Source organism: Herpailurus yagouaroundi, unplaced genomic scaffold (genome assembly GCF_014898765.1).
Source record: "Herpailurus yagouaroundi ecotype Mexico unplaced genomic scaffold, PumYag 187, whole genome shotgun sequence".
NCBI lineage: Eukaryota > Metazoa > Chordata > Mammalia > Carnivora > Felidae > Herpailurus > Herpailurus yagouaroundi.
Genome location: NW_024412418.1, coordinates 19138493 through 19163502, shown reverse-complemented (window position 1 = coordinate 19163502; position 25010 = coordinate 19138493). Strand labels below are relative to the sequence as shown.

Sequence of the window (25010 nt, the reverse complement as noted above, 5' to 3'; positions counted from 1 at the left end):
GCTGCCCTGTCTGTAGCACCCAGGGCAGTCTGGGGTCTGAGCCCTTGCTCAGGCCCCGTCCTAGCCCTGCCCTCTTCCTGCTGCCTGCCCAGTGTCAGCCCCTAAAATAAGGGCAAAAAAGACAAGTCTCTGTTAGTGTGAAAAAAAATTGTTTTTAATTTATGCTATGAGGCACACAATATATAAAGATGTAGTATCAACAACTGGATAGAGCTGTAAAGAAGCAGAGTTCTTTTATGTTGTTGAAGTTAAGCTGATATAAATTCAAATTAGAATGTTGATGATAGATGCTAACTATAATTCCCATGGTAATCAAAAAGGAAACAGCGGCAGAATATACACAAAAGGAAATGAGAATTAAATTTAAATGTTTTACTACAACAAATAACTAAACACAAAAGGTAACAGTAATGCAAGAAATGAGGGACAAAAAAGCTGTAAGGCAATTAAAAAACAAATACCAAAACGAAAGAAAGCAGTCACTCCTTATCAGGAATTACTTCAATGTACATAGATTAAATTCTCCAATCAAAAACCAAATATTGGCAGAATGAATAAACAACATAACTCAACTATAAGAGATTCCCTTTATATCCAAAGACACAAACAGGTTACAAGTAAAAGTATGCAAAAAGATATTCCAAGCAAATAACCAAACAACAGAACAAAAAGACACAATGGAAAATAGACTTCAAAAAAGGATGGGGTGCCTGGGTGGCTCAGTGGGTTAATCCTCTGACTTCAGCCCAGGTCATGATCTCATGGTTCATGAGTTAGAGCCCCACATCCGGCTCACTGTTGTCAGCACAGAGCCCTCTTTGGATTCTCTGTCCCCCTCTTTCTCTGCCCCTCCTCCATGCGCACACACATGTTCTCTCTCTCTCAAAAAAAAAAAAAAAAAAAAAACCATTAAAAAAATTTCAAAAGGTGACAAAAGACAAAGGATATTATATATTCATAAAAGCTTCAATACAACAAGAAGATATAACAATTATAAACACACACCTAATGACAAACCTATAAAAATAGGCAAAAATGGACAGAATTGAAGGGAGAAACAGACAATTCTACAATAATAGTTGGAAATGTCAATAACCCATTCTCAATAATGGATAGGACAACCAGACAGAAGTAAAGGAATAGAGGACTTAAACAACAGAGTAATCCAACTAGAGCTAACAGATATACAAAACACCCTACCCCAAAACAACAGAATACATATTCTTCTCAAGGGCACATGGGACATTTTCCAGGATTGATCATATGTTAGGCCACAAATTAAGTCTCAACACATTTGAAAAGATATATATCATGCAAAGTGTCTTCTCTGACCACAATGGGATGAAGAAATCAATAGAAGAAGGAAACTTGGAAAAATCTGTAAATTTGTGGAAGTTAAACAACAAACTCTTAACCAATGGATTAAAGAAAAGATCACAAAGGAAATTAGAAAATATTTACAGATGAATGAAAACAAAAATGCAACATACCAAAAGTTATGGGATGCAGCAAAATCACTGCTTACAGGGAAATTTATAGCTATAAATGTTTACATTTAAAAAAAAAGGAAAGATCTCAAATCAACAATCTAACTTTATACCTTAAGGAACTACACAGAAAGAACAAATTAAACTCAAAGGTAGTGGAAGGAAGAAAAGAATAAACATCAGAGCAGAGATAAATAGAAAAAAGAATAGAGAAATAGAGAAAAGCAGTAAAACCAAAATTGGTTCTTTGAAAAGATCAAACTGACAAGCCTTTAGCTAGATGGACCAAGAAAAGACTCAAATTACTAAAATCAGAAATGAAAGTGGGGACATCATTATTGATTCTGGAGAACTAGGCAGGAATATGAGAGTGCTGTGAACTGTACACCAAGAAAGTGGATAACCTAGATAATACAGAAAATTCATAGAAATGCAAAACCTAACAATACCAAATAACAAAGAAAAAATCTGTATAGGCCTTTAACTAGCATGGAGAGTGACTCAGTCATCAAAAATATCCCAAGAAATAAAAGTTCTGTACTTAATAGCTTCACAGTGAATTCTATCAAACATTTTAAAAAGAACTAAGAAGAATTCTCTAACTTTTCCAAAATTTGAATAGGAGGGAACACTTCCTAACTCATGCTTTGAGACCAGTCTTACCTTGATACCAAAGCCAGATGAAAACACATCAAGAATAATACAGACCAATATCCCTGATGAACACTGATGCAAAAATTCTCAACAAAACACTAGCAAAACAAATTCAGCAGCATATTAAAAGGATCATACACCATGACCAAGTGACTTATCCATGGGATACAAGGATGGTTCAACATATGAAAATCAATCAATGTAATACACACCACATTAACAGAATGAAGGGGGTAGCACATGACCATCACAAAACTGAACACCCTTTCATGAAAAAAAACAGTCAACAAACTACGAACAGAAGGTAATGACCTCAACATAAGCTATATATGAAAAACCCATAGCAAACATCATACTCAATGGTGAAAGACTGAGAGCTTTTCCTTTAAGATCAGGAACAAGGCAAGGATGCCTGCTTTCACAACTATGTTCAACACAGTACTGTAAGTCCTAGCCAAAGCAATGAGGCAAGAAAAAGAAATAAAAGACATCCAAATTGGAAAGGAAAAATTAAAATTATCTGTTTGCTGATGATATGATCTTAAACATAGAAAACCCTAAAGATTCCACAAAAAGAAATGCTAGAATAAATGGGTTTAGCACACTAGCAAAACCTACCAAGAGACAAAGTTACACAGAAATCAGTTATATTTCTATATACTAACAATAAGTGAGCTGAAAACAAAATTAAGAAAATAATTCCATTTACAATAGCACCAAAAAACAAACAAAAAAACCTCTTAGGAATTAACCAAAGAGATAAAAGATCTATAAAATGAAAGCTACAAAACACTGCTGAAAGAAACTAAAGAAGACACAAATATATGGAAACAAATCCTATGCTCATGGATTAGAAAACTTCATACTGTGAAGATGTCAGTACTACCCAAAGTTATCTACAGATTCAGTGCAACCCCTACCAAAGTCCAAATGACATTGTTTGCAGAAATGGAAAAATCCATCCTAAAATTCATATGAAATCTCAAGGGACCCCAAATAGTCAATCTCAGAAAAGAATAAAGCTAGGGGACTCAAACTTCCTGATTTTAAAACTTTCTAGGATTCTCAAGTAATCAAAACAGTGTGGTACTGGCATAATGACAGACACATCCACCAACAGAAGAGAATAAAGAGCCCACAGATAAATCCTTATGTACATGGTTAAATGACTATTCAGTCTTGGAAAGGACAATGGGGCTGGGAAAACTGGATATACACATGTGAAAGAATGGAGTTGGACCCTTACCTAACACTGCACATAAAAATTAACTCAAAATGGATCAAAGACCTAAATGTAAGACCTAAAACCATAAAACTCTTAGAAAAAAACATAGGGCAAAATCTTTTGGACATGATACCAAAGGCACAAGCAACACACACAAAAAAGACAAATTGGACTCCATGAAAAATTTAAAATCTTGTGCATCAAAAGATACTATTAACAAAGTAAAAAGGCAACCCATGGAAGAAAGGATGTACAAATCATATTTCTGATAAGATATTAATATTCAAAATATATAGAGAACTCCTAGAATGTAACAACAAAAAACAAACCCTATTCAAAATGGGCAAAAGACAAGAATAGACTTTCTTCAAAGAAAATATGTGAATGGCCAAAAGCACATGAAAATATGCTCAACATCACTAATTATTAAGGAAATGCAAAGCAAAACCATAATAATATACTACCTCATACCCATCAGGATGGCTATTACCAAAACGCAGGAAACAACAAGTGTTGGCAAGAATGGGAGGAATTAGAACCGTTGGGCATAATTGTGAGAATTTAAAATGGTACAGCTGCTGTGGAAAACATTATGGATGGTCCTGAAAAAACTAGAAATATTATTGCCATATGATCCAACAATTCTACTTCATAGTATATACCCAAAAGAAATTAAAGTAGGGACTCAAACAAATATTTCTGTATCCATGTTCATAACAGCATTATTCACAAAAGCTAAAACATGAAAACAAACCAAGTGTTCATCTATGGAAGAATGGATAGGCAAAATGTGGCATATACATACAATGGAATATTATTTCCGCCTTAAAAAGGAAGAAAATTCTGGGGCACCTGGGTGGCTCAGCTGGCTAAGCATCTGACTCTTAGGTTCGGCTCAGGTCATGATCTCACAGTTCTTGGGTTTGAGCGCCATACTGTCAGTGCTGAGCTTGCTTGGGATTCATTCTCATTCTCATTTTCATTCTCATTCTCTCTCTCTCTCTCTCTCTTTCTCACTCTCTCTTCCCCTCCTGTGTGCTTGTGCTCCCTCTCTCTCCCAAAATAAATAAATTAAAAAAAAAAAAGGAAGAAAATTCTGACATATACTACAACATGGATGAACCTTGAGGACATTAATGCTAAGTGAAATAAGCCAGTCACAAAAAGATAAATATTGTATGATTTCACTTATTTAAGAAACTTAGAATAGTCAAAATCATACAGAGTATAATGGTGTTTGCCAGGAACTGGGGAGAAGTGAAGGATGGGGAGTTTAATGAATGAGTATAGAGTTTCAGTTTTACAAAGTAAAAAGAGTCATCTGTAGATGAATGGTGATGATGGCAGGACATTAAAAATATATTTAATACCACTAAACTGTATACCTCCAAATGGTTAAGATGGCAAATTTTATGTGTATTTTACCACAATAAAAAATATTGGGAGAAAAGGATCTTCCTGAAGCCACTTGAGCCTACACCCCAATAGCCTGTTATATATCCCAATTCTGACTTACCCCTTTTGAGACATACTAAGACTGTCAAGGTAATGTTCTCACTGCAATGAGTTCTAATAAAAATAGTTTTATTTTATTAGGAATACAACAAAGAACTTCTTTTTTTATTATTTTTGAGAGAGAGAGAGAGAGCGCAAGTGGGGTTGGAAGAGAGAGAGAAGGTAAGAGAAGTTCCCAGGCAGCCCTCCCAGCCCTCCCCTCACCCCCCCCCCATGCTCACAGCAGGGGCTCAAACCAACTAACTGTGAGACCATGATGATCGGCTGAAATCGAGTTGGATGCTGAACTGACTGAACCACTCAGGCATTTCTAATTTATACTGCCAACAAGAATATATATATGAAAGTTCCTATTTTCTACAACTTTGTAAAGTAAGGTAGGAATTTGGCTTTATTTTTCTTCAGAAAAAAGCAGTTCTAATACCATTTCTTGAATTATCTATTTTCCCCTCACTAATTTGCAATGCCACCTTTATCAGTCACTAATTTATCTTATGATCTGGATCTATTCTGAGATTCTATTATGTTCCAAGGAATACCTATCCAAGTACACAATTAAAGTAGCCAAGTAATATCTATCCATGTAGACAATTAAAGTAGCACCAAGCTCCTTTAATTATTATTATAGTTTATAATAATATATTTAAGAATCTAGCGTAGCTACTTCATCCTGTTCTTTTTTTTTTTTTAATTTTTTTTTTCAACGTTTATTTATTTTTGGGACAGAGAGAGACAGAGCATGAACGGGGGAGGGGCAGAGAGAGAGGGAGACACAGAATCGCAAACAGGCTCCAGGCTCTGAGCCATCAGCCCAGAGCCTGACGCGGGGCTCGAACTCACGGACCGCAAGATCGTGACCTGGCTGAAGTCGGAGGCTCAACCGACTGTGCCACCCAGGCACCCCACATCCTGTTCTCTTTTAAAAACTTCCCAGACACTCCTATATGTTTATTCCCACATAAACCTTAGAATCAACTTAACTACCACAAATACCCTCTTGCATGTTTAAATTGGATTGTATTAAACCTACTAACTTAAGGACTTGGATAACTTTATATTGTTGACTCTCTCTACCCAAAAACAAGATATGACTTTACATTTTGAAATCAGCATGGAGTTTGTTTGTATTTGATGTTTATCTGTTTTTTTCTCTCCACAGACAGGTTTCAGACCTGTGCCTCATAAAATCCAACTCTAGTTTTACTCCCAAATTCTACACACCTGTGGGTCTATCTGGTTTCAAATTCCCATCATTTCCAATTTGAGCTATCCTCTGTCAGTTGAATTCTGATTCTGATATGCTACGTCTAAATTCCTGTTTCAATACTGTCAAACAGTGAAAAGAGGGGGCGATCAAAATTAAGATTTCAATTTTTAGCTATTAAGATTACTTTGGTGGAAACACATGAGAAGCACTATCAAAACTGCTTCTATATAGATCGGCTAAAAGAGAATTAGATTTGATACTGTTTTTTAATATTTAGTTACAGCATGTAACGACAGCCTATGAAAATAAAGTACTATTCTGAGGTTTTCTTAAAAAACATTTTGACTCCTCTATAACACATGTGTTTCTCGGGTATTAAATAGATCATAGTAGATTTTAGCAATATCATCAGAAAGCCTGAAAATAACTTTCATTCTCAGTGTTCTGGAGGCTCAAATATTATTAAAACAATTTTAATGAGAATTTCTTGAGACTTTTTTTTTTTAATTTTGAGAGGGAGGGAGAGAGAGAGAATTCCAAGCTGGCAGCACAGAGTCCAACATGGGGCTCAATCCCACAAACTGTGAGATCATGACCTGAGCCAAGATCAAGAGTCGAATGCTTAACTGACTGAGCCACCCAGGCACCTCTCTTGAGACTTTGTTTAAAATGATGCACAATCCCCCAAATATGTTTAGGAAATTTAAAAATTAATTTTGCTATTAAGGATTAGAATACATTTTTAAATAGATGTTAAAAACACTAATCTGAAATAAAAATTAAAAATACTTACCTTTTGCCATTTAAGTTCTTGTGTCTCCACAATAATTTTACCAATCTGCTCTTCATACTGAGTTTCTGTTTCCTAAATCAAAAAGAAAAATGCTAGGAAAATTAGGACTTTAAAATTTTTCATTTCAGCTCTTTCTAGAGAGATAAAAAAAGAGCATCATCCCACACTTAAAATATCCTCCCACGTCTGGACAAACTGCAAATTAAATAGACAAGCCTATCAGAGAACTGAGGCTCCAGATCATTCAATTAATCCAAGCTCTGGATAACTCTCTCCTGCAGGAAAAACAGAACTAAAGCATTTACTTACCTGGGATGTAAACCACTGAGTAGTGATAAGAAAATTCAGCTACAAGCTCTTCATAAATTGCTAAAAGCAAAATGTGTACTAGTTTAAGAATGTGAATTCCCAGGGACCCCAGAAATAAGGAGGTGTTATATCTTTTATCAGGTTTTTGTTCCAGGAAGCCCACCAGGTGATTACAAGGAAGGATGGGAAGAATCCAACAACCTGAGAAGCTCTGCCCTGTGGTACTAGCTGGGGAAGAGAAGAGCAGTCACAACCCATCTTCCCTATTTCCCCTACAGAGCAAGAATCTTAATCTGCAAGGGAAAGACAATAACTATATCTAAGAACACTAGTGGAAACCCTCTGCAGCTGGTAAAGGGGAGTAAGAGCCACCATTGAAAACTCCACCTAGACAGCCCTGTCTTCCTCATCTCCCATAAGGAAAAAAAGCCTAATTTACAGAAGGAGGGACAATAAAAACTACAGTAGGAGAGCACCTGTGGAAAACCATTGTAGCTGGAAATAGGCTAGGAAAATAAGAAAACAGCTCTATCATTGGGGTAGGAGCAGGAATACGTGGGAGGTCCAGCATTAAAAACAAAGGAGGGATCAGAACCCCTGTGAAGACCTCACCCTGAGACGCAGAACCTAAGAACTGAAGCTTAATAAAATCAGAGAATTCCCCTACTCCCCCACCTGCAGCCACCATCTGAAGAACAAGCATCAAATAAAAAGAACAGGGAGATCAGCTGGGAGGGCTGCAAAGACAGATTCTCTCTGGGAAGCAGCACAAAAGGAAGACCCAAAGCCAAGCAGGAAGTAGTTATTTAGACAAATTCTCTGATTTTGTTTAAAATCACGTAGTAATACTCATGAATTAGCCTACCCCATAAACACAAGGTATCACAAGAGAAAAAGTGCCTGTAGTGTTGAAGATATGCCCCAACACAGAGAGAAAGCACTTCTGTAAAAACTGGGAGTTTTTGACTTTTGGTTTCGGGTATTTAAGGAAATCTCCACCAAAGCACTAGCTGATCATTAAGTCAGGAGCACAATGGCCTCAATGGCCACACATGACAGAAACAGCAGACTTTACAAAATTATTTCAGAAAAGTCACTAAACCAACAGTAAGCAGCAACCGTAGGGAGGGGAAAATATCTGATTTTCAGAGCTGCCACATATTCAAAATGTCTATGTCCAGTTCTCAACAAAAAATGCAAGGGATGCAAAGAAACAGGAAAGTGTGATCCCTATACAAGCAAATAAAAAGTTAAAAAGAACAGTCTCTGAGCAAGACCAAGACTTTACGTCAACAATTTAAATACGCTCTAAGAGCTAAAAGAAACCACGTACAAAGATACTGCAACATTAAAAAGTTAATAAGGAAATGCTACAAACAAGCTTATGCTCATAAATTTGACAACTTACAGAAATGGATCAATTCTTCAAACCTCAATATAGACAATCTATATACCCTTTAACCACTAGTTAAAAAGCTCCCAAAATATAAATGTCCAGGCCCACATGGTTTCATTACTAGAGAATTCCACCAAATACATAAAGAATTAACACCACTTTTACACAGTCTTCCAGAAAAATAAAAGAGGAAGAAACACACCTCAACTCATTTTATAATGTCTGTTTACTATGACACCAAAACTAGACAAAGACAGTACAAAAACAGAAAACTAAAACCAATACTTCTCACAAGTTTTGATGAAAAAATCTCAGTAACATATTAGCAAACAGAATCCAACAAGGTATAAAATGTTATACACCACGACCAAGTAGAATTTGTTCCAAATATACAAGGCTGATTCAATATCAATAGTAAGTTCATGTTTTTCACCATATCAATATCCTACAGAAGAAAAATCACATGACCACATCAGTTGTCACAGAAAAGGTAACTGATGAAACCCAACACTCATTCATAATAAAAACTCTCAGGAATCGGGCGCCTGGGTGGCGCAGTCGGTTAAGCGTCCGACTTCAGCCAGGTCACGATCTCGTGGTCCGTGAGTTCGAGCCCCGCGTCGGGCTCTGGGCTGATGGCTCAGAGCCTGGAGCCTGTTTCCGATTCTGTATCTCCCTCTCTCTCTGCCCCTCCCCCGTTCATGCTCTGTCTCTCTCTGTCCCAAAAATAAATAAACATTGAAAAAAAAAATTAAAAAAAAAAAACTCTCAGGAACAGAGAGAATTATCTCAATTTGATAAAGAGTATTCATAAAAACAGTACACTGAACATCATATTCAATGATAAAAGACTGGATGGAAGGATAGACAGACAAGGAAAGGGAAAGAGGAAAGAGAGGCAAAGAGAGAAGGAGAGAAAAAAAAAGAAAGGAGGAAACAATCAGAAGTAAAATTGTCTCTATAAATAACATAATTGTATACAAAGAAAACCAAGGAATCCATAAAATATCTCCCAGAACTGATAACTGAATTCAACAAGGTCTCAGGATACAAGAGCAACACCTAAAGTATCAATCACGTTTCTATACACTAACAATAAAAATACAGAAAACAAAATTTAAAACACAACACGACTTATAATCACTCCAGAGAAAATGAAATACATAGGTGTGTACTTAAAGAACATGTTCAGGATCTGTATGCTGATAGATACAACAACATGGATGAATGAGAAGCCTTACCTAAAAGAGTACATACTGTATGATTCCATTTATATGAAATGTTAGGGGGAAAAAAAACTAATTGACTGTGGGAAAAAATCAAAAGAATGTTGCCTCTTGGGGAGGAAGTAAGGGTAGAACTGGCCTAAGTAGGGGCATGAAGGAATTTTCTGAATGGATAGAAACATTTTGTATCTTCATAAGGGTTTACATTATCAGATGTATGCATCTCACCAAACGTACAGTTAAGATTTGTGTCTTTAATTGTATGTAAATTTAAGGAAGGAAAAAGCTGTAAACAAATATTGAACTCCACTTAATGATACGCAGTCTGAAGTACTTGGAAGAACACCAAAGTCTGCAATTTACTCTGAAATCACAAAAAAATGAAGTTGAAAGAGGGATAAATTGATGGATAGGTGACAAAGCAAGTAAAGTAATATGTTAATGGTGTTTGAGTGTTCACTGTCAAATTCTTTCAGTTTTGCTGTATGCTGGACAATTTCCACAATGAAATGTTTCAGAGAAATCAAAGAGAATGTTAACATATAAAATACATGTTTTTGTTATGAAATATTTTCCTTATGACTTTTTTTTTTTTTTTTACACAAACACACTTACTCATGCTATCGTATTCAAAGATAGGCTTTCACAAAAGTTGTCTCATTTATTTAAAATGCTTTCAGCAGCAAGGAGCAACAACAAACCCCAACTCACAATGGCTTACCTCATATGACAATGACTTTAAATGCAGAGTGCTTCTAAAACTGACTTTCAGTGGTTCAACAATATCATTTAGGACTACGATTCTGCTCATCTTTTCATCTTGCCATTATCTAAGTGATTTTCCTTAGGCTTTACATCCCGTGGCTGCTTTAACTGAAAGCATTATGGACAGAAAGGACATTAACCCGCAGTAGAAAAAGTGTAATCTCTTAATAAAAGAGTAACAGGCGGGGCACCTGGGTGGCTCAGTCGGTTGAGCGTCTGACTTCAGCTTGGGTCATGATCTCACGGTTTGTGGGTTTGAGCCCTGCGTTGGGCTCTGTGCTGTCAGCTCAGAGCCTGAATCCTACTTTGGATTCTGTGTCTCCTCTCTCTGCCCCTCCCCCACTTGTGCTGTGTCTCTCTCTGTCTCTCAAAAATAAGTAAATGTAAAAAAGAAAAATTAAAAAAAAAAAAGAATAACGGGGGCGACTGGGTGGTTCAGTTGGTTAAACATCCAACTTCGTCTCAGGGCATGATCTCCTGGTTTATGAGTTCAAGCCCTGCATCTGGCTCTGTGCTAACAGCTCAGAGCCTGGAGCCTGCTTTGAATTCTGTGTCTCCCTCTCTCTCTTTGCTCCTACACCACTAGTGCTCTGTCTCTCAAAAATAAACATTAAAAAAAAATAAAAATAAACTTTTCCCAGAAACTTTCAACACATCTTCTAATATCTCATTGGCCATAACCTGGTCACATGCCCACTCCTAAACCAGTCATTGGCAAGGGGAATACACTGGACCTTTATGTGTAGTTAAGATCAGTCAGGATCTCCCTGACTCACATTGGTGAAAGGTGGACCCTAAGACACAATCACAGTTCTTCCAACATGGAATAAGCAAGGGAATATATACCAATAGGGTATGCAGTGCAATAAACAAAGTGATGAGAAAATAGAAGCTCCTGCAAAATATGTTATCTATGGTCAGAACATACTGAAAAATAAAATAAGTATATATACATTTGTTTGGAGATGGGGTTCCTATTACATGTGTATCTTCCCAAAGCAGCTGGATTGAAAATGTGCACGATACTGCTTTCTTCATGTGGGCCTGGTTATACACTTCTTAGTGGCTAAATGGGTTCTGTCATCTTACTGTTTACAATTTAGATATTGTTCTAAGCACTTTTTATATATTAATTAACTTAATCTTAGTTATAATTTTCTGAAGTAAGTACTCTTATTATCACCATTTTATAGAAGAGGAAACTGGGTTAGCAAGAGAATAAGTTATTTGCCTAAATTCACATAGCAGGTAAACATCAGAGTCAGTATTTGAACCTATATGATTTGTCTCCAGAGTCTCTTAAACATACCACTTTATTACCTTTAAGAGACTGTGGGTACTGTTGGACAGCAGAATTTAATCTTCACGTCACACAGAAGTTAGCAAACACTCAAGATCATATTACGTATTTTATTTTTAAGTTTATTTATTTTGAGAGAGAGAACACACAAGCAGGAAGGGCAGAGGGGAGAGGGAGAGGGAGAGGCAGAGGGAGAGGGACGGAGGGAGGGAGGGAGGGAAAGAGAGAGAGAGGGAAAGAGAGAGAGAGAGAGAGAGAGAGAGAGAGAGAGAGAGAGAGAGAATCCCAAGCAGGCTCCACACCAGCAGTGCAGAGCCCAACACAGGGCTCAAACTCACAAACTGTGAGATCATGACCTGAGCTGAAACAAGAGTCAGGTGGCTTAACTGAGCCACCCAGGTACCCCCATATTACCTATTTTATTTGGTAAAACATTATTGATTTGGTAGAACATTTCAAAATAACAACCAGAGATATTTGTTGAATGGAAAAGCAAAAAAATTTAAGAATTCCTACAAATATTCTCATATTAAATATTTTCTCTTTCTTTGTAATAGAAATCTTTGTAATAGACTAAGTTGAATAACATGAAAACAGTAGCTTAAATTCTGATTAGGAAAGAAATTTTGTAAAATATGAACTTTTAAGCTATTCCATGCCTATTAGTGATATTTATCTCGAATACTTTGTAGCTAATCAAAGAGAGATTAGTATTTTATTAAACAACATGAGAAACTGAACAGGGCAATTTCGTAGGAGGTGGATTATGAGTCTGAAAACGAGAATAAAAGTACCCAGTTTGGGCTGCTTGGACATGTGCCTGCTGTATGTACTATGTCCCTAAATCTGTTCAGGGTCAAGAATTGAAGAGGCCTGACCAATACAGAGCACATCTTGTAAAACTACAGCCTGAAGCAAGCACTTTAAAAAAAGCATGACACTTTCTAAAGGTTATAAAGAGTAAATAAACCATCAAATTACTCCTCTTTTATTGTTTTTATAAAAACACTTAAATCCTTGTAGTCCTAAGGCAGATAATAAAAAATAAACACTTTTAAGGTTCTATATTCTTGGATACTTTATTGAAGTTACAGATGGGATTTTCTTACCAAATTTAATACATTTTTCTCATTGACAGTAAGAATTTTTATTAATAACTTTTGAGAGCTGCTTAAAGAATGAAAGATACAAATGAAAAGTTCCAATAAAAAGATACTTTTTAATTATAAATCATGAAGTTAAGTTAGAATCCTAATAGAGTAAAAGTGTATTATAATGTTACCTTTCAGTATTGTAGATAACACCCATTTTATCAGTTTTCCTGGTGTAGAGATATATATTCTACAAATCATTATAATTACAAACAGGTATGATTCTATTCACAACATAACTAATTTTATGGGGCACTAAAATGCTACTTAATGTTATTTACCACACACTATGCCATTAATTATACCCAGTTTTCCTTTACAATTTCCTTAGCAAATCATTGCTATTTTAGAAAACCCAAATTTCCACTGCCTTTTATTTATTGCTAATTTAAACTTCTAAGCTTTCCTTCTGTTCAGATATTTAATATATTTAATGTGTGCTTTCTCTCAACTCCCATACTTTCTTCAAAATTCTATTACATACATAATATATACTATGTAAGACTATAGTAATTAATTTGCATGGTATGTCATGATGATTAAATTTTAAATTCTCTTAGGGCAAGACTGAGTAGAGGTTTTTCAAAGGTTATCAAATGAATGCATATTTTAAAAGTTCTAGATAGAGATCTGTTTATCCTCATTGTATAGATGATTTGGCTGAGAAATATATTTTGTTCTGGGGCACTTGAGTGGCTCAGTTGGCTAAGCATCTGGCTCTTGATTTTGGCTCAGGTCAGATCTCATGGTTCATGAGTTGGAGCCCCACACTGGGCTCCACACTGATAAGGCAGAGCCTGTTTGGGATTCTCTCTCCCCCTCTCTCTCTGCCCCTCCCCTACTCTCTCTCTCTTTCTCTCTCAAAATAAATACATTTTTAAAAAGAAATAATTTTGTTTAAAAACTTTCAACTCACTTCCTATTTTTAGAATCTAATAGATTTCATATTAAAGTCTAGATTTCTAGTTTCTCTTCAATAATTAGAAGAAATGATAGTACAGAGCCCATTTTTCTATATGGCAACACATTTTGGGAGCTGAACGACAAATATAGGTTAAACTGAAGACAGAGCTTCTCTACTTCAACACAATTCCTGCCCTATTGGTATCACATATCAACTATCTAAAGGAAGCTGAATTTGTGACCCCTCTGCTATAGATTCATCTCTATAATCTGGTAAGAGAATCACAAGAATTGTTGTCTAACTTCTAAAAAACATACATTATGGATTCAATATAAATTTATCTGTTGACTCAGATTATTTATTTAAAGATCATTATTTTATGGGCACCTGGGTGGCTAAGTAAGTTAAGTGTCTGACTCTTGGTTTTGGCTCAGGTCATAATCTCATGGTTTGTGGGATCAAGCCCCACATAAAGCCTGCTTGGGATTTTCTCCCTCTCTCTCTCTCTGCTCCCCACCCCCAAAATAAATAAACTTAAAAAAAAGATCATTAATTTAAAACATTCGAACTTTTAAAAAATATCATCACCAATTTAGATCCATATGTAAAAAAAATGAGTAATTTTGTTAATTACAGTATAGTTAGGTACTTAAATACAGTTCAGTGGAGTAAGAAAGTCTCTTTCTTTGACTTTATTTTATTATCTATTGTATTTTGCTTCTTTAAAGAAACTTTACTGTGGCACCTGGGAGGCTCAGTCAGTTAAGCGTCCCACTCTTGATTTTGGCTTAGGTCACGAACACAGAGTTTTGTGAGTTCGAACCCTGCATCTCTGCTTGGGATTCTCCCTCTCTTTCTGCCCCCCACCCATGGCACTCTTTCTCTTTCTCAAAATAAATAAATAAACTTAAAAAAATAAAGAAACTTTACTATCTAACCCTTTATGGTATGGCCTAATTTTATGTTCACTGCATTATTCACTCCAGTTAATTTATTATATATATTAAAGAAAGAGCTTTAGACAAGGAGTAGAGAGGTCAGAGTACTAGTCTCTTAAAAGCTCTGGGTTTTAGGTTGGACTAGAAGCTATCTCAAGTCACTTCCACCTCTAAAATTCTATAATTTCATGATCCTGAAAAAAAGGCTAATCATTAAGAATACACCTCTAAGATCATAGAGAGAAGAAAGTACAGAAAGATGACCCTGACAACCACCACTTATTAGATCACTAGAGGTTGAGAAATTGAGGAAGATTCACCAGCAGTCTTATGGGGACTGACTGACTTAGTGTTCAGGACCCACCAAGAAGGAGTGATTCTGGAAAATACCCTATGATTTTACTTGGAAGCCCAAGGAACTACACTCTTAGAACAGAAGATAGAAATAAACTATCCCTCACAAGGAAACAACTTCCAATAAGCTCAGTCTCTGATGGGTAAAATGATCTGGGCCATCCTAATTTCCAAAAGCAAAAATGAAACTCTCTAGATGAAGATGACATCATCCAAAGCCTCAAATTTTCTTTGCAATATTTCATGTACAAATGAGGTCATTCAATCAAAATTTACCCTACATCCCAGGAGGTAAGCTAAATGACCAAGAGAAAAGAAAGACATAATAGAAATGGATCTGTAAGAGGTCCAGATATTGGAGTACACACAACTTTAAAATATATAAAACTAATATGCTAAATAAATTATATGACAAAATTACTTTCAGCACAGGAATGAAAATTATAAAAGAAAAACCAAATAGAAATTTCAGAATTGAAAAATACAAGTGCAATTAAGAACTCAATAAACGGACTTTATCAGTAGATTAAATAAACTGAAGAGATTAGTAAATTGACAGAAGAAAATAACCAGACTGAGGGTACCTGGGTGGCTCAGTCAGTTAAGCGTCCAACTTCAGCTCAGGTCGTGATCTTGTGGTTCATGAGTTTGAGCCCTGCATCAGGCTCTGTGCTGACAGCTCAGAGCCTGGAGCCTGCTTCGGATTCTGTGTGTGTGTGTCTCTCTCTCTGCCCCTCCCACGCTCATACTGTGTCTCTCTCAAAAATAACATTTAAAAAAAAAAAAAAGACTGAAACATGGACAGAAAAGGAAAAAGAAAAATATAGACAAAACACTCAATAATGACATAGGAGATTTGAACAAGATTGACAAAGTTGCCCAAATTCATATTCACAGAACACTGCATGAAAGAAAAAAAGAGTATGTGTTGTTTTCAAGTTCATTTATGCTGGCATATTTACCAAAATTGATTATATGCTTGGCTAGAAAGCAAAACTCCACAAATATTAAGTGACTGAGATTACATAAAGAACATATTATCTGGTATAACAAAATTATGCTTGAATCAATTGTTTAAAGTTAACAAAAAAGAAAATATTTGTAAAAGAAGTAGTATATTTCTAAATAAATCATGAGTCAAAGAAGAAATTACAATGGAAATAAGAAAATAATTTGAACTGAGTGATAATGAACATAAAATATATAAAAATATGTGGGATTTAACTAAAGCCATATGCCAAGAGAGAAGATTTTAGCCTTAAGTGCTTTATGTTAAAGAAAAAATGTTTAAATTAATTAACTAAATATCCATCTCCAAAAGTTCAAAACAAAAAGAATAGCAAATTAGAGATACCTAATGTCTACAGACACCAAATTAGAGCCACTAAGCCTGAGTGGCTTAGTAGGTTGAGCGCCCAACTCTTCAGTTCAGGTCGTAATCCCAGGGTCATGGGATCAAGTCCCACATTGGGCTCCATGCTGAATGTGAAGACTGCTTAAGATTCATTCATTCATTCATTCATTCATTCATTCCCTCTCTCTCCCTCCCACCCCTCTCCCCCACTTGCTCTCGCTCTCTAAAAAAAAAAAAAAAGAAAGAAATTAGATAAGGAAAGAGCAAATATTAATAAAAGACAAATATGCAATAGAGAAAATCAGCAATGCCAAAATTTAATTCCTTCAAAAGACTAACACAACTGATAGACCCTTAGAAAGACTGACCCCAAATTCCTACTCATTCATAATCTCTACATGTTACTCCTTCCATGACGCTTTTCTCATTACCCACCTAGTAAAGTTAGCCATGTCCTTATCCATACTCTCCATATAGTATATTGTGCACTCCTTGCTTATAAGGTTTTATAATCTCTAAAACCTGGCACAGTAAATTCATAGTAAATGTTAAATAATGACCAAATACAGTCTTACATGCTTAATATCTCTTTAAAATAAAAAAAGAATACTTAATTTGTACTACAGTATTTCTTGACTTTCAGTGTTTCAAAGTCTGAATTTTTTTTACAAAATTTTTATTTTGAAATAATTTTAGATTTACAGAAGACTTATAAAGAAAGTAGAGTTTATATATACCCTTTACCCTGCTTCCATAACATTAAAATCTTACATAAGTAAAGGTAAGAAAATAACATTGTTACAATACCATTAATTAGACTACAGAGTTTATTCAGATTTCACCAGAGTTTATTCATTTTTCCACCAATTGTTCCAGGACAATATGGGACACTATGTTGCATTTAGTCATCATGTCTCCTTAAGCTTTTCTTGTCTATGATAATTTCTCAGTTCCTTTTTTTTTTTTTTTTAAGACTTTGACACTTTTGGGGCGCCTGGGTGGCGCAGTCGGTTAAGCGTCCGACTTCAGCCAGGTCACGATCTCGCGGTCCGTGAGTTCGAGCCCCGCGTCAGGCTCTGGGCTGATGGCTCGGAGCCTGGAGCCTGTTTCCGATTCTGTGTCTCCCTCTCTCTCTGCCCCTCCCCCGTTCATGCTCTGTCTCTCTCTGTCCCAAAAATAAATAAAAAACAGAGAAAAAAGAAAAAAGACTTTGACACTTTTGACAAGTATTATTGAGATACCTTGTAGAATGTCCCACACATGGGGTTTGTCTGATATTTTTCTCATTATTAGAATACATTTGGGGGGAAGAATAGTATAGAGGTAAAGTTTCCTTCTCATCATATCATATCATGAATATCTGATATTCACACAAATTGTTGACACCACATGAATTATTTCTAAAGACATTAACTTTAATCACTTAGTTAAGGTGGTATCTGTCAGGTTTCTGCACAGTAACTTATTTTCCCTTTGTATCATCTAGTCATTAGAACTTAGTGCAAGCAAAACAGGGAAAATTAAACTACACTTCCTTGAAGGACAATTATCAAACAATTTGTGAACAAGTATAAAACCACCACACTAGGGATTAGATCAGGAAGATGGTGAGGTTGGAGGATCCTGAGCTCATTTCATCCCAACCCACACAATGATAACAACTACATCTGACCAACTAACTCTGATAACAACCTGAAGACTGGCAGAAGAGACCTTCCACAGCTAATCACAGAAAGAAGCCACATTAAAAAGTAGAAGAGGGGCGCCTGGGTGGCGCAGTCGGTTAAGCGTCCGACTTCAGCCAGGTCACGATCTCGCGGCCCGTGAGTTCGAGCCCCGCGTCGGGCTCTGGGCTGATGGCTCAGAGCCTGGAGCCTGTTTCCGATTCTGTGTCTCCCTCTCTCTCTGCCCCTCCCCCGTTCATGCTCTGTCTCTCTCTGTCCCAAAAATAAATAAACGTTGAAAAAAAAAAAAAAGTAGAAGAGGTGGAGACAAAGATGGGAACAAACCCTCAGCAAGACTAACCACAAATGGAAGGGACACTACAGGCATGGAGAAGCAAGAGGATCAGACCTCATACCAGGCACCCCAAGCACTGCGGACCTGCACTGGGAAGATGAGTCCCCATAACACCTGGCTTTGAAAACAAGGCAGGTGCTTAACTACAGAACCTTTTAAAATCAGTGGGGCTTAACTCTGGGTACTTTAAAATCAGCAGGCTTACCTCCAAAAAAGCCAGAGGGCAATAGGAAACTGAGTGTCTACCCTTAAAGAGCCAGTGTAATGAATAACTTGCCCAAGACACAGCACAGAAGTAGCATAAAAAGCACATGGTGTATAAGTGAAGATTTATATACTAATCTCAGGATGTACACTGAGTGACAGAGATCTTCAGGAGCTTCTACAAGAACAAAAATGCTCATGGGCACTATTTCCCTTTCCCTCCCTCAGTCTAGATAGCCAGTCACTTTTGAAAACCAGCACTATCACTCTCCACCTATCTTGCTAGAATGCCCCCCCCCCCCCAGGACTCACCCAATCCAACTCACCCTACTCAAGAAACATCCCTCCAAAGCAGCTCCTGACCTGCCACACCCTGAAAGCAGCCCTGGCAGGGACTTGCACCACTCCAAAGTGACTCCTGCCCTGGAGAGATGGGAAGACAACTACACACACCTTTGTATCTGTAGTTATAGCAGCTAAGCCTTTTAGCTGGCTGTGCAGGGAGAAAGTCCTGCCATTCTGAGTGCCCACAGCTGTGGCAAAGAGACTAATTGCCAACAACTAGCCTGACTGCTGCCCCTGCCACCCCTACAAGCCTGGGACAGCCTCAGACATGTCCCTCAATAGTGTAGGGACCAGGAGCACCTGGCTGGTTCACTCGGTACAGCATCTGACTCTTGATCTCAACGTCTTGAGTTTGAGCTCCACAATGGGAATAGAAATTACTTAAAAAACAAAAAAACAAAAAATGAAAAACAGGGCAGACACCGAACCTACCCAGTGTACTCACAGTGAGCAAAACGGGTCACTACAGCCAACTGGACTAAAGACAAATGCAACTCAGCCACAACAGTAGGGCAAATGTAGCCCACATAGGAAACACCCTAGGAATGACTGTTCTGGTGAACAGTGGGCATTGTGCTAGAGGGTACCACAGGACCTTTTCTATACAAGGCCACTAAATTCAAGACCTGGGGATGTATCTGAACCCCCTAATACACAGAAACAAATACAGAGAGTTAGACAAAATGAGGAAACAGAAGAGTATATCCCAAATGAAAGAATAGGACAAAATGACAGCAAAAGAGCTAAATGAAATTGAGATAAGCAATATCCCTGATAAAGAATTCAAAGTAATGGTCTTAAAGACATTACTAGACTTGAGAAAAGAGTGGATAAACTCACTGAGAACTTTAATAAAGAGAAAATATAAAAAGAATCAGAGAGGAAGAATTCAATAGCTGAAATTTAAAAAAATACACTACAGGGAATCAACAACCGATTAGAGGATGCAAAATAAAGAATCAGCAATCTGAAGACAAGGTAATAAAAAGCAACCAGGCTGAAGAGCAAAAAGAAAAAATAAAAAAATGAGAATAGATTAAGAGAACTCACAACATTATCAAGTGTAAGAACATCTGCATTATAGGGATCCCAGAAAGAGAAGAGAGAGAATGAGGAGAAGAAATAATAGCTGAAAACTTCCTGAACTGGGGAAGGAAACAGACATCCACATCCAGGAATTACAGACAGATTCTAACAAGATTAACCCAAAGAGGTCAATACAGAGATATGTTAATAATTAAAATGGCAAAAGATAATAATAAAGAATTTTAAAAGCAGCAAGAGAAAAGAAAATAGATATATAAAAGAGAAACCCCACAAGGCTATCAAATGATTTTTTAGCAGAAACTTAGCAGGCCAGAAGGAAGTGGCATGATATATTCAAAATGCTGAAAGGAAAAAAACCTCCAAGCAAGATTTCTCTACCCATCAAGATTGTCATTCAGAATAGAAGGAGAAACCAGCCTTCTAAGAAATGTTTAAGAAATACTTAAGAGTGGGGAAAGAAAGGTCATAGTTTAGAAGAAAATTACAAAAGAAAAAATTTTCAAACGTATAATAAGGTAGTAGGATTAATCATGTATAAAACTAGTATGAAGGTTAAAACACAAAAGTAGTAAAATCAATTATATCTACAAAAATCAAAGGGATACAAAGAATAAAAAGACGTAAAATATGACATACATAAAATGTGGAGGAGGAAGTAAAATTTAGTACTTTTAGAGTGTGTTCAAACTTAAGTGACCATCAACTTACTATAAACTGCTATACACATAAGATGTTATATATGAACTTAATGGCAACCACAAATCAAAAATCTATAATTATAATAGATACACACACACACACACACACACAAAAAGAAAGTAATCCAAGTAAAACACTAAAGAAAGCCATCAAATGACATGGGAAGAGAGCAAAAGAAAAAGAAAGGAACAAAGAACTATAAAAAACAACCAGAAAACAATGACCAAAATAGCAATATATACACAAGTCTCAGTAATTATGTTAAATGTAACTGGACTAAATGAGGCAGTCAAAAGATGTAGAGGTGACCGAACAGATTAAAAAACAAGACCCATTTATATGCTGCCTAAAAGAGAGTCACTTCAGACCTAAAGATACATACAGACCAACAGTGAAGGGCTGAAAAAGCATAGTACATGCAAATGGAGGGGGAAAAAGGGTCAGTGTAGCAACACCTGTATCAGAAAAAATAGACTTTTTTTAATGTTTATTTTTGGGACACAGAAAGACAGAGTGGGGGAGGGGCAGACAGTGAGGGAGACACAGAATCTGAAGCAGGCTCCAGGCTCTGAGCTGTCAGCAGAGCCTGATGTGGGACTTGAACCCACAAAGCGTGGGATCATGACCTGGGCCAAAGTCGGATGCTCAACCAACTGAGCCACCCAGGCGCCCCTCAGACAAAATAGACTTTAAAACAAAGACTGTAGCAGGGGAGTCACACATTATGCCACAAGTCTCAATAATTTAAAAAAGACTGAAATCATATCAAGCATCCTTTCCGAGCATAATATTATGAAACTAGAAATCAATTATAAGAAAATATCTGGGGGCACCTGGGTGGCTCAGTCGGTTGAGTGCCTGACTCTTGATTCCTACAACAAAAGAGGCAAGAATATACAATGGAGAAAAGACAGTCTCTCCAGCAAATAGTGCTGGGAAAACTGGACAACTATACACAAAAGAATGAAACTGGACCACTTTCTAACACCATACACAAAAATAAACCCAAAGTGGATTGAAGACCTAAATGTGAGATATGAAACCAGAAAACTCTTAGAAGAAAACATAGGCAATAATCTCTTTGATATAAGTCTTAGCAACATCTTTCTAGATATGTCTCCTCAGATAAGGGAAAAAGGCAAACTAAACTATTGAGACTGCACTACAATAATACGCTTCTGCATAGTAAAGGAAAATCAACAATATTAAAAGGCAACCTACTGAATGAGAGATGATATCTGCAAATAATATATCTAATAAGTGGTTAATATTCAAAAGATATAAAGAACTTATGTTGTATAGTGACAGATAGTAGCTACACATGTAGTGAGCAAAGCATAAAGTAAACTTGTCAAATCACTGTTATACACCTGAAACTAGTGTAACATTAATTACATATATAATCCATATATTTATAGATTTATTTTAAAAGAATGTATATAACCCAAAGCCAAAAAGAACACAAATAACTCAACTAAAAAATGGCAGAGGACCTGAATAGTCATTTTTCCAAAGAAGACATGCAAATGATCAACAGATACATGAAAAGCTGCTCAACATCACTAATCATCAGAGAAACACAATCCAAAACCACAATGAGACATCACCCTACACTTGTCAGAATGCCTAGGATCAAAAAGACAAGAAATAACAAGTACTGGTGAGGATGTGGAGAAAAAGGAACCCTTGTGGACTGTTGGTGGGAATGTAAATTGGTGCAGCCACTATGGTAAACAGTATGGAAATTCCTCAAGAAATTAAAAATAGAAATACCATAAGATCTAGTAATTCTATTACTGGGTACTTACCCAAAGGAAAAAAAAAAAAAAAACACTAATTCAAAAAGACAGATGCACCACTATATTTACAATAGCCAAGATATAGAAGCAACCCAAGTGTCCACTAATAGGAAGATAAAGAAGATGTAAAAAAATATGTTAAAAAATAAATAAAGACACCAGCAACTTATTACTCAACACATCTCCGGAGGTAAGGGAAACAAAAGCAAAAGTGAACTATTGGGACCTCATCAGAATAAAAAGTTCTGCACAGCGAAGGAAACAATCAGCAAAACTAAAAGGCAACCAAGAGAATGGGAAAAGTTATTTGCAAATGACATGTCAGATAAAGGGTTAGTATCCAAAATCTATAAAGAACTTACCAAACTCAACACCCAAAAAACAAATCATCCAATGAAGAAATGGGCAAAAGACATGAACAGACACTTCTCCAAAGAAGACATCCAGATGGCCAACCAACACATGAAAAAATGCACATCACTCTTCATCAGGGAAACACAAATCAAAACCACAATGAGATACCACCTCACGTGGTCAGAATGGCTAACATTAACAACTCAGGCAACAACAGATGTTGTCCAGTATGCAGAGAAAGAGAAACACTTTTGCACTTTTGCAAACTGGTACAGCCACTCTGGAAAACAGTATGGAGGTTCCTCAAAAAATTAAAAATAGAACTACCTTACAACCCAGCAATTGCACTAGTAGGTATTTATCCAAGGGATACAGGTATGCTGTTTCAAAGGGGCACATGCACCATGTGTTTACAGCAGCACTATCAACAATAGCCAAAGTATGGAAAGAGCCCAAATGTCCATCGATGGATGAACGGATGAATGGATAAAGAAGATGTGGGGTGTGTGTGTGTGTGTGTGCGTGTGTGTGTGTGTGTGTGTGTGTGTGTGTGTGTGTGTGTGTATATATATATATATATATATATATATATATATATATAATGGAGTATTACTCGGCAATCAAAAAGAATGAAATCTTGCCATTTACAACTACATGGATGGAACTAGAGGGTATTATACTAAGCAAAATTAGTCAGAGAAAGATATCATATGACTTCACTCATATGAGGACTTTAAGACACAAAACAGATGAACATAAGGGAAGGGAAGCAAAAATAATATAAAAACATGGAGGGGGACAAAACATAAGAGACTCTTAAATATGGAGAACAGAGGGTTACTGGAGGGGTTGTGGGAGGGTGGATGGGCTAAACGGGTAAAGGGAATTAAGGAATCGACTCCTGAAATCTTTGTTGCATTATATGCTTAGATGTAAATTAAAAAAATAAATAAAAAATTAAAAAAAGATGTGATATGAACATACAATAGACTACTACTCAGCCATAAAAAAAAGAATGAGATCATTTGGGACCGCGTGAATGGGTTTGAGGGTATTATGCTAAGTGAAGTAATTCAGATACCAAAAGACAAGTACCATAGAATTTCAGTTATATGTGGAATCTAAAAAACAAAACAAATGAACAAAGAAATAAACAAATAGACTCTTAAATACAGAGAACAAACTGGTGTTTTCCACAGGGGAAGTGGGTGGAGGGATAGATGAAATAGATAAAGGGAATTAAGATGTATTAAACTTCCAGGTATAAAATAAGTCATGAAGATGAAAAGTATAGCATGAGGAAGATAGTCAACAATATCGTAATAACATAGTATGATGACAGATGGGGACAACACTTGATTGTGGTGAGCAATGAGTAACATACAAGACTGTTGAATCAGTATGTTGTATACCTGAAACCAATATAACATTGTATGTTAATTATACTTCAATTAAAAAAAAGGAAAAAAAAACAGTAGGGGCACCTGGGTGGCTCAATTGGTTGAGCGTTCAGCTCAGGTCATGATCTCACAGTTCCTGAGTTCAAGCCCTGCATGGAGAAGGCTGCTGTCAGCACAAAGCCCGCTTTGGATCCTCTGCCCCCCTCTCTCTCTGCCCCTCCTTTTCTCTTTCTCTCTCTCTCTAAAAAATAAATAAAACCTTGGGGGAAAAAAACAGTTAACTTACCAAATCATTTGGGGAAGATATTGTGTGACTATACAACTATTCTGTTTCACCTATAAGTTTCATCCACTAATTTTAGCCTTCTTCAGTGGATCCTGCCTGCAGCAATTATTACTGTAATGTTCTTTTTCTTATTTTTTTATTCTTTACTTACTTTTGAGAGAGAGACAGAGAAAGAGAGGGAGGGGCAGAAAGAGAGGGGGACAGAGGATCCAAAGATGGCTTTGTGCTAACAGCAGTGATCTCCACGTGGGGCTTGAATTCAGGAACTGTGAGCTGAAG

At 36.5% G+C, this 25010-nt stretch overlaps 1 protein-coding gene across 1 annotated transcript in view; it reads right to left on the bottom strand.

Annotated features, from left to right (window-relative positions):
• Positions 1-25010, bottom strand: part of CCDC73 (coiled-coil domain containing 73) — a 127540-nt gene that overhangs the window by 90394 nt on the left and 12136 nt on the right. The window contains exon 2 of the mRNA XM_040495518.1: positions 6882-6953. Coding sequence (XP_040351452.1) covers positions 6882-6953 — 72 coding nt within the window. The remainder of the gene's footprint in view (positions 1-6881; positions 6954-25010) is intronic.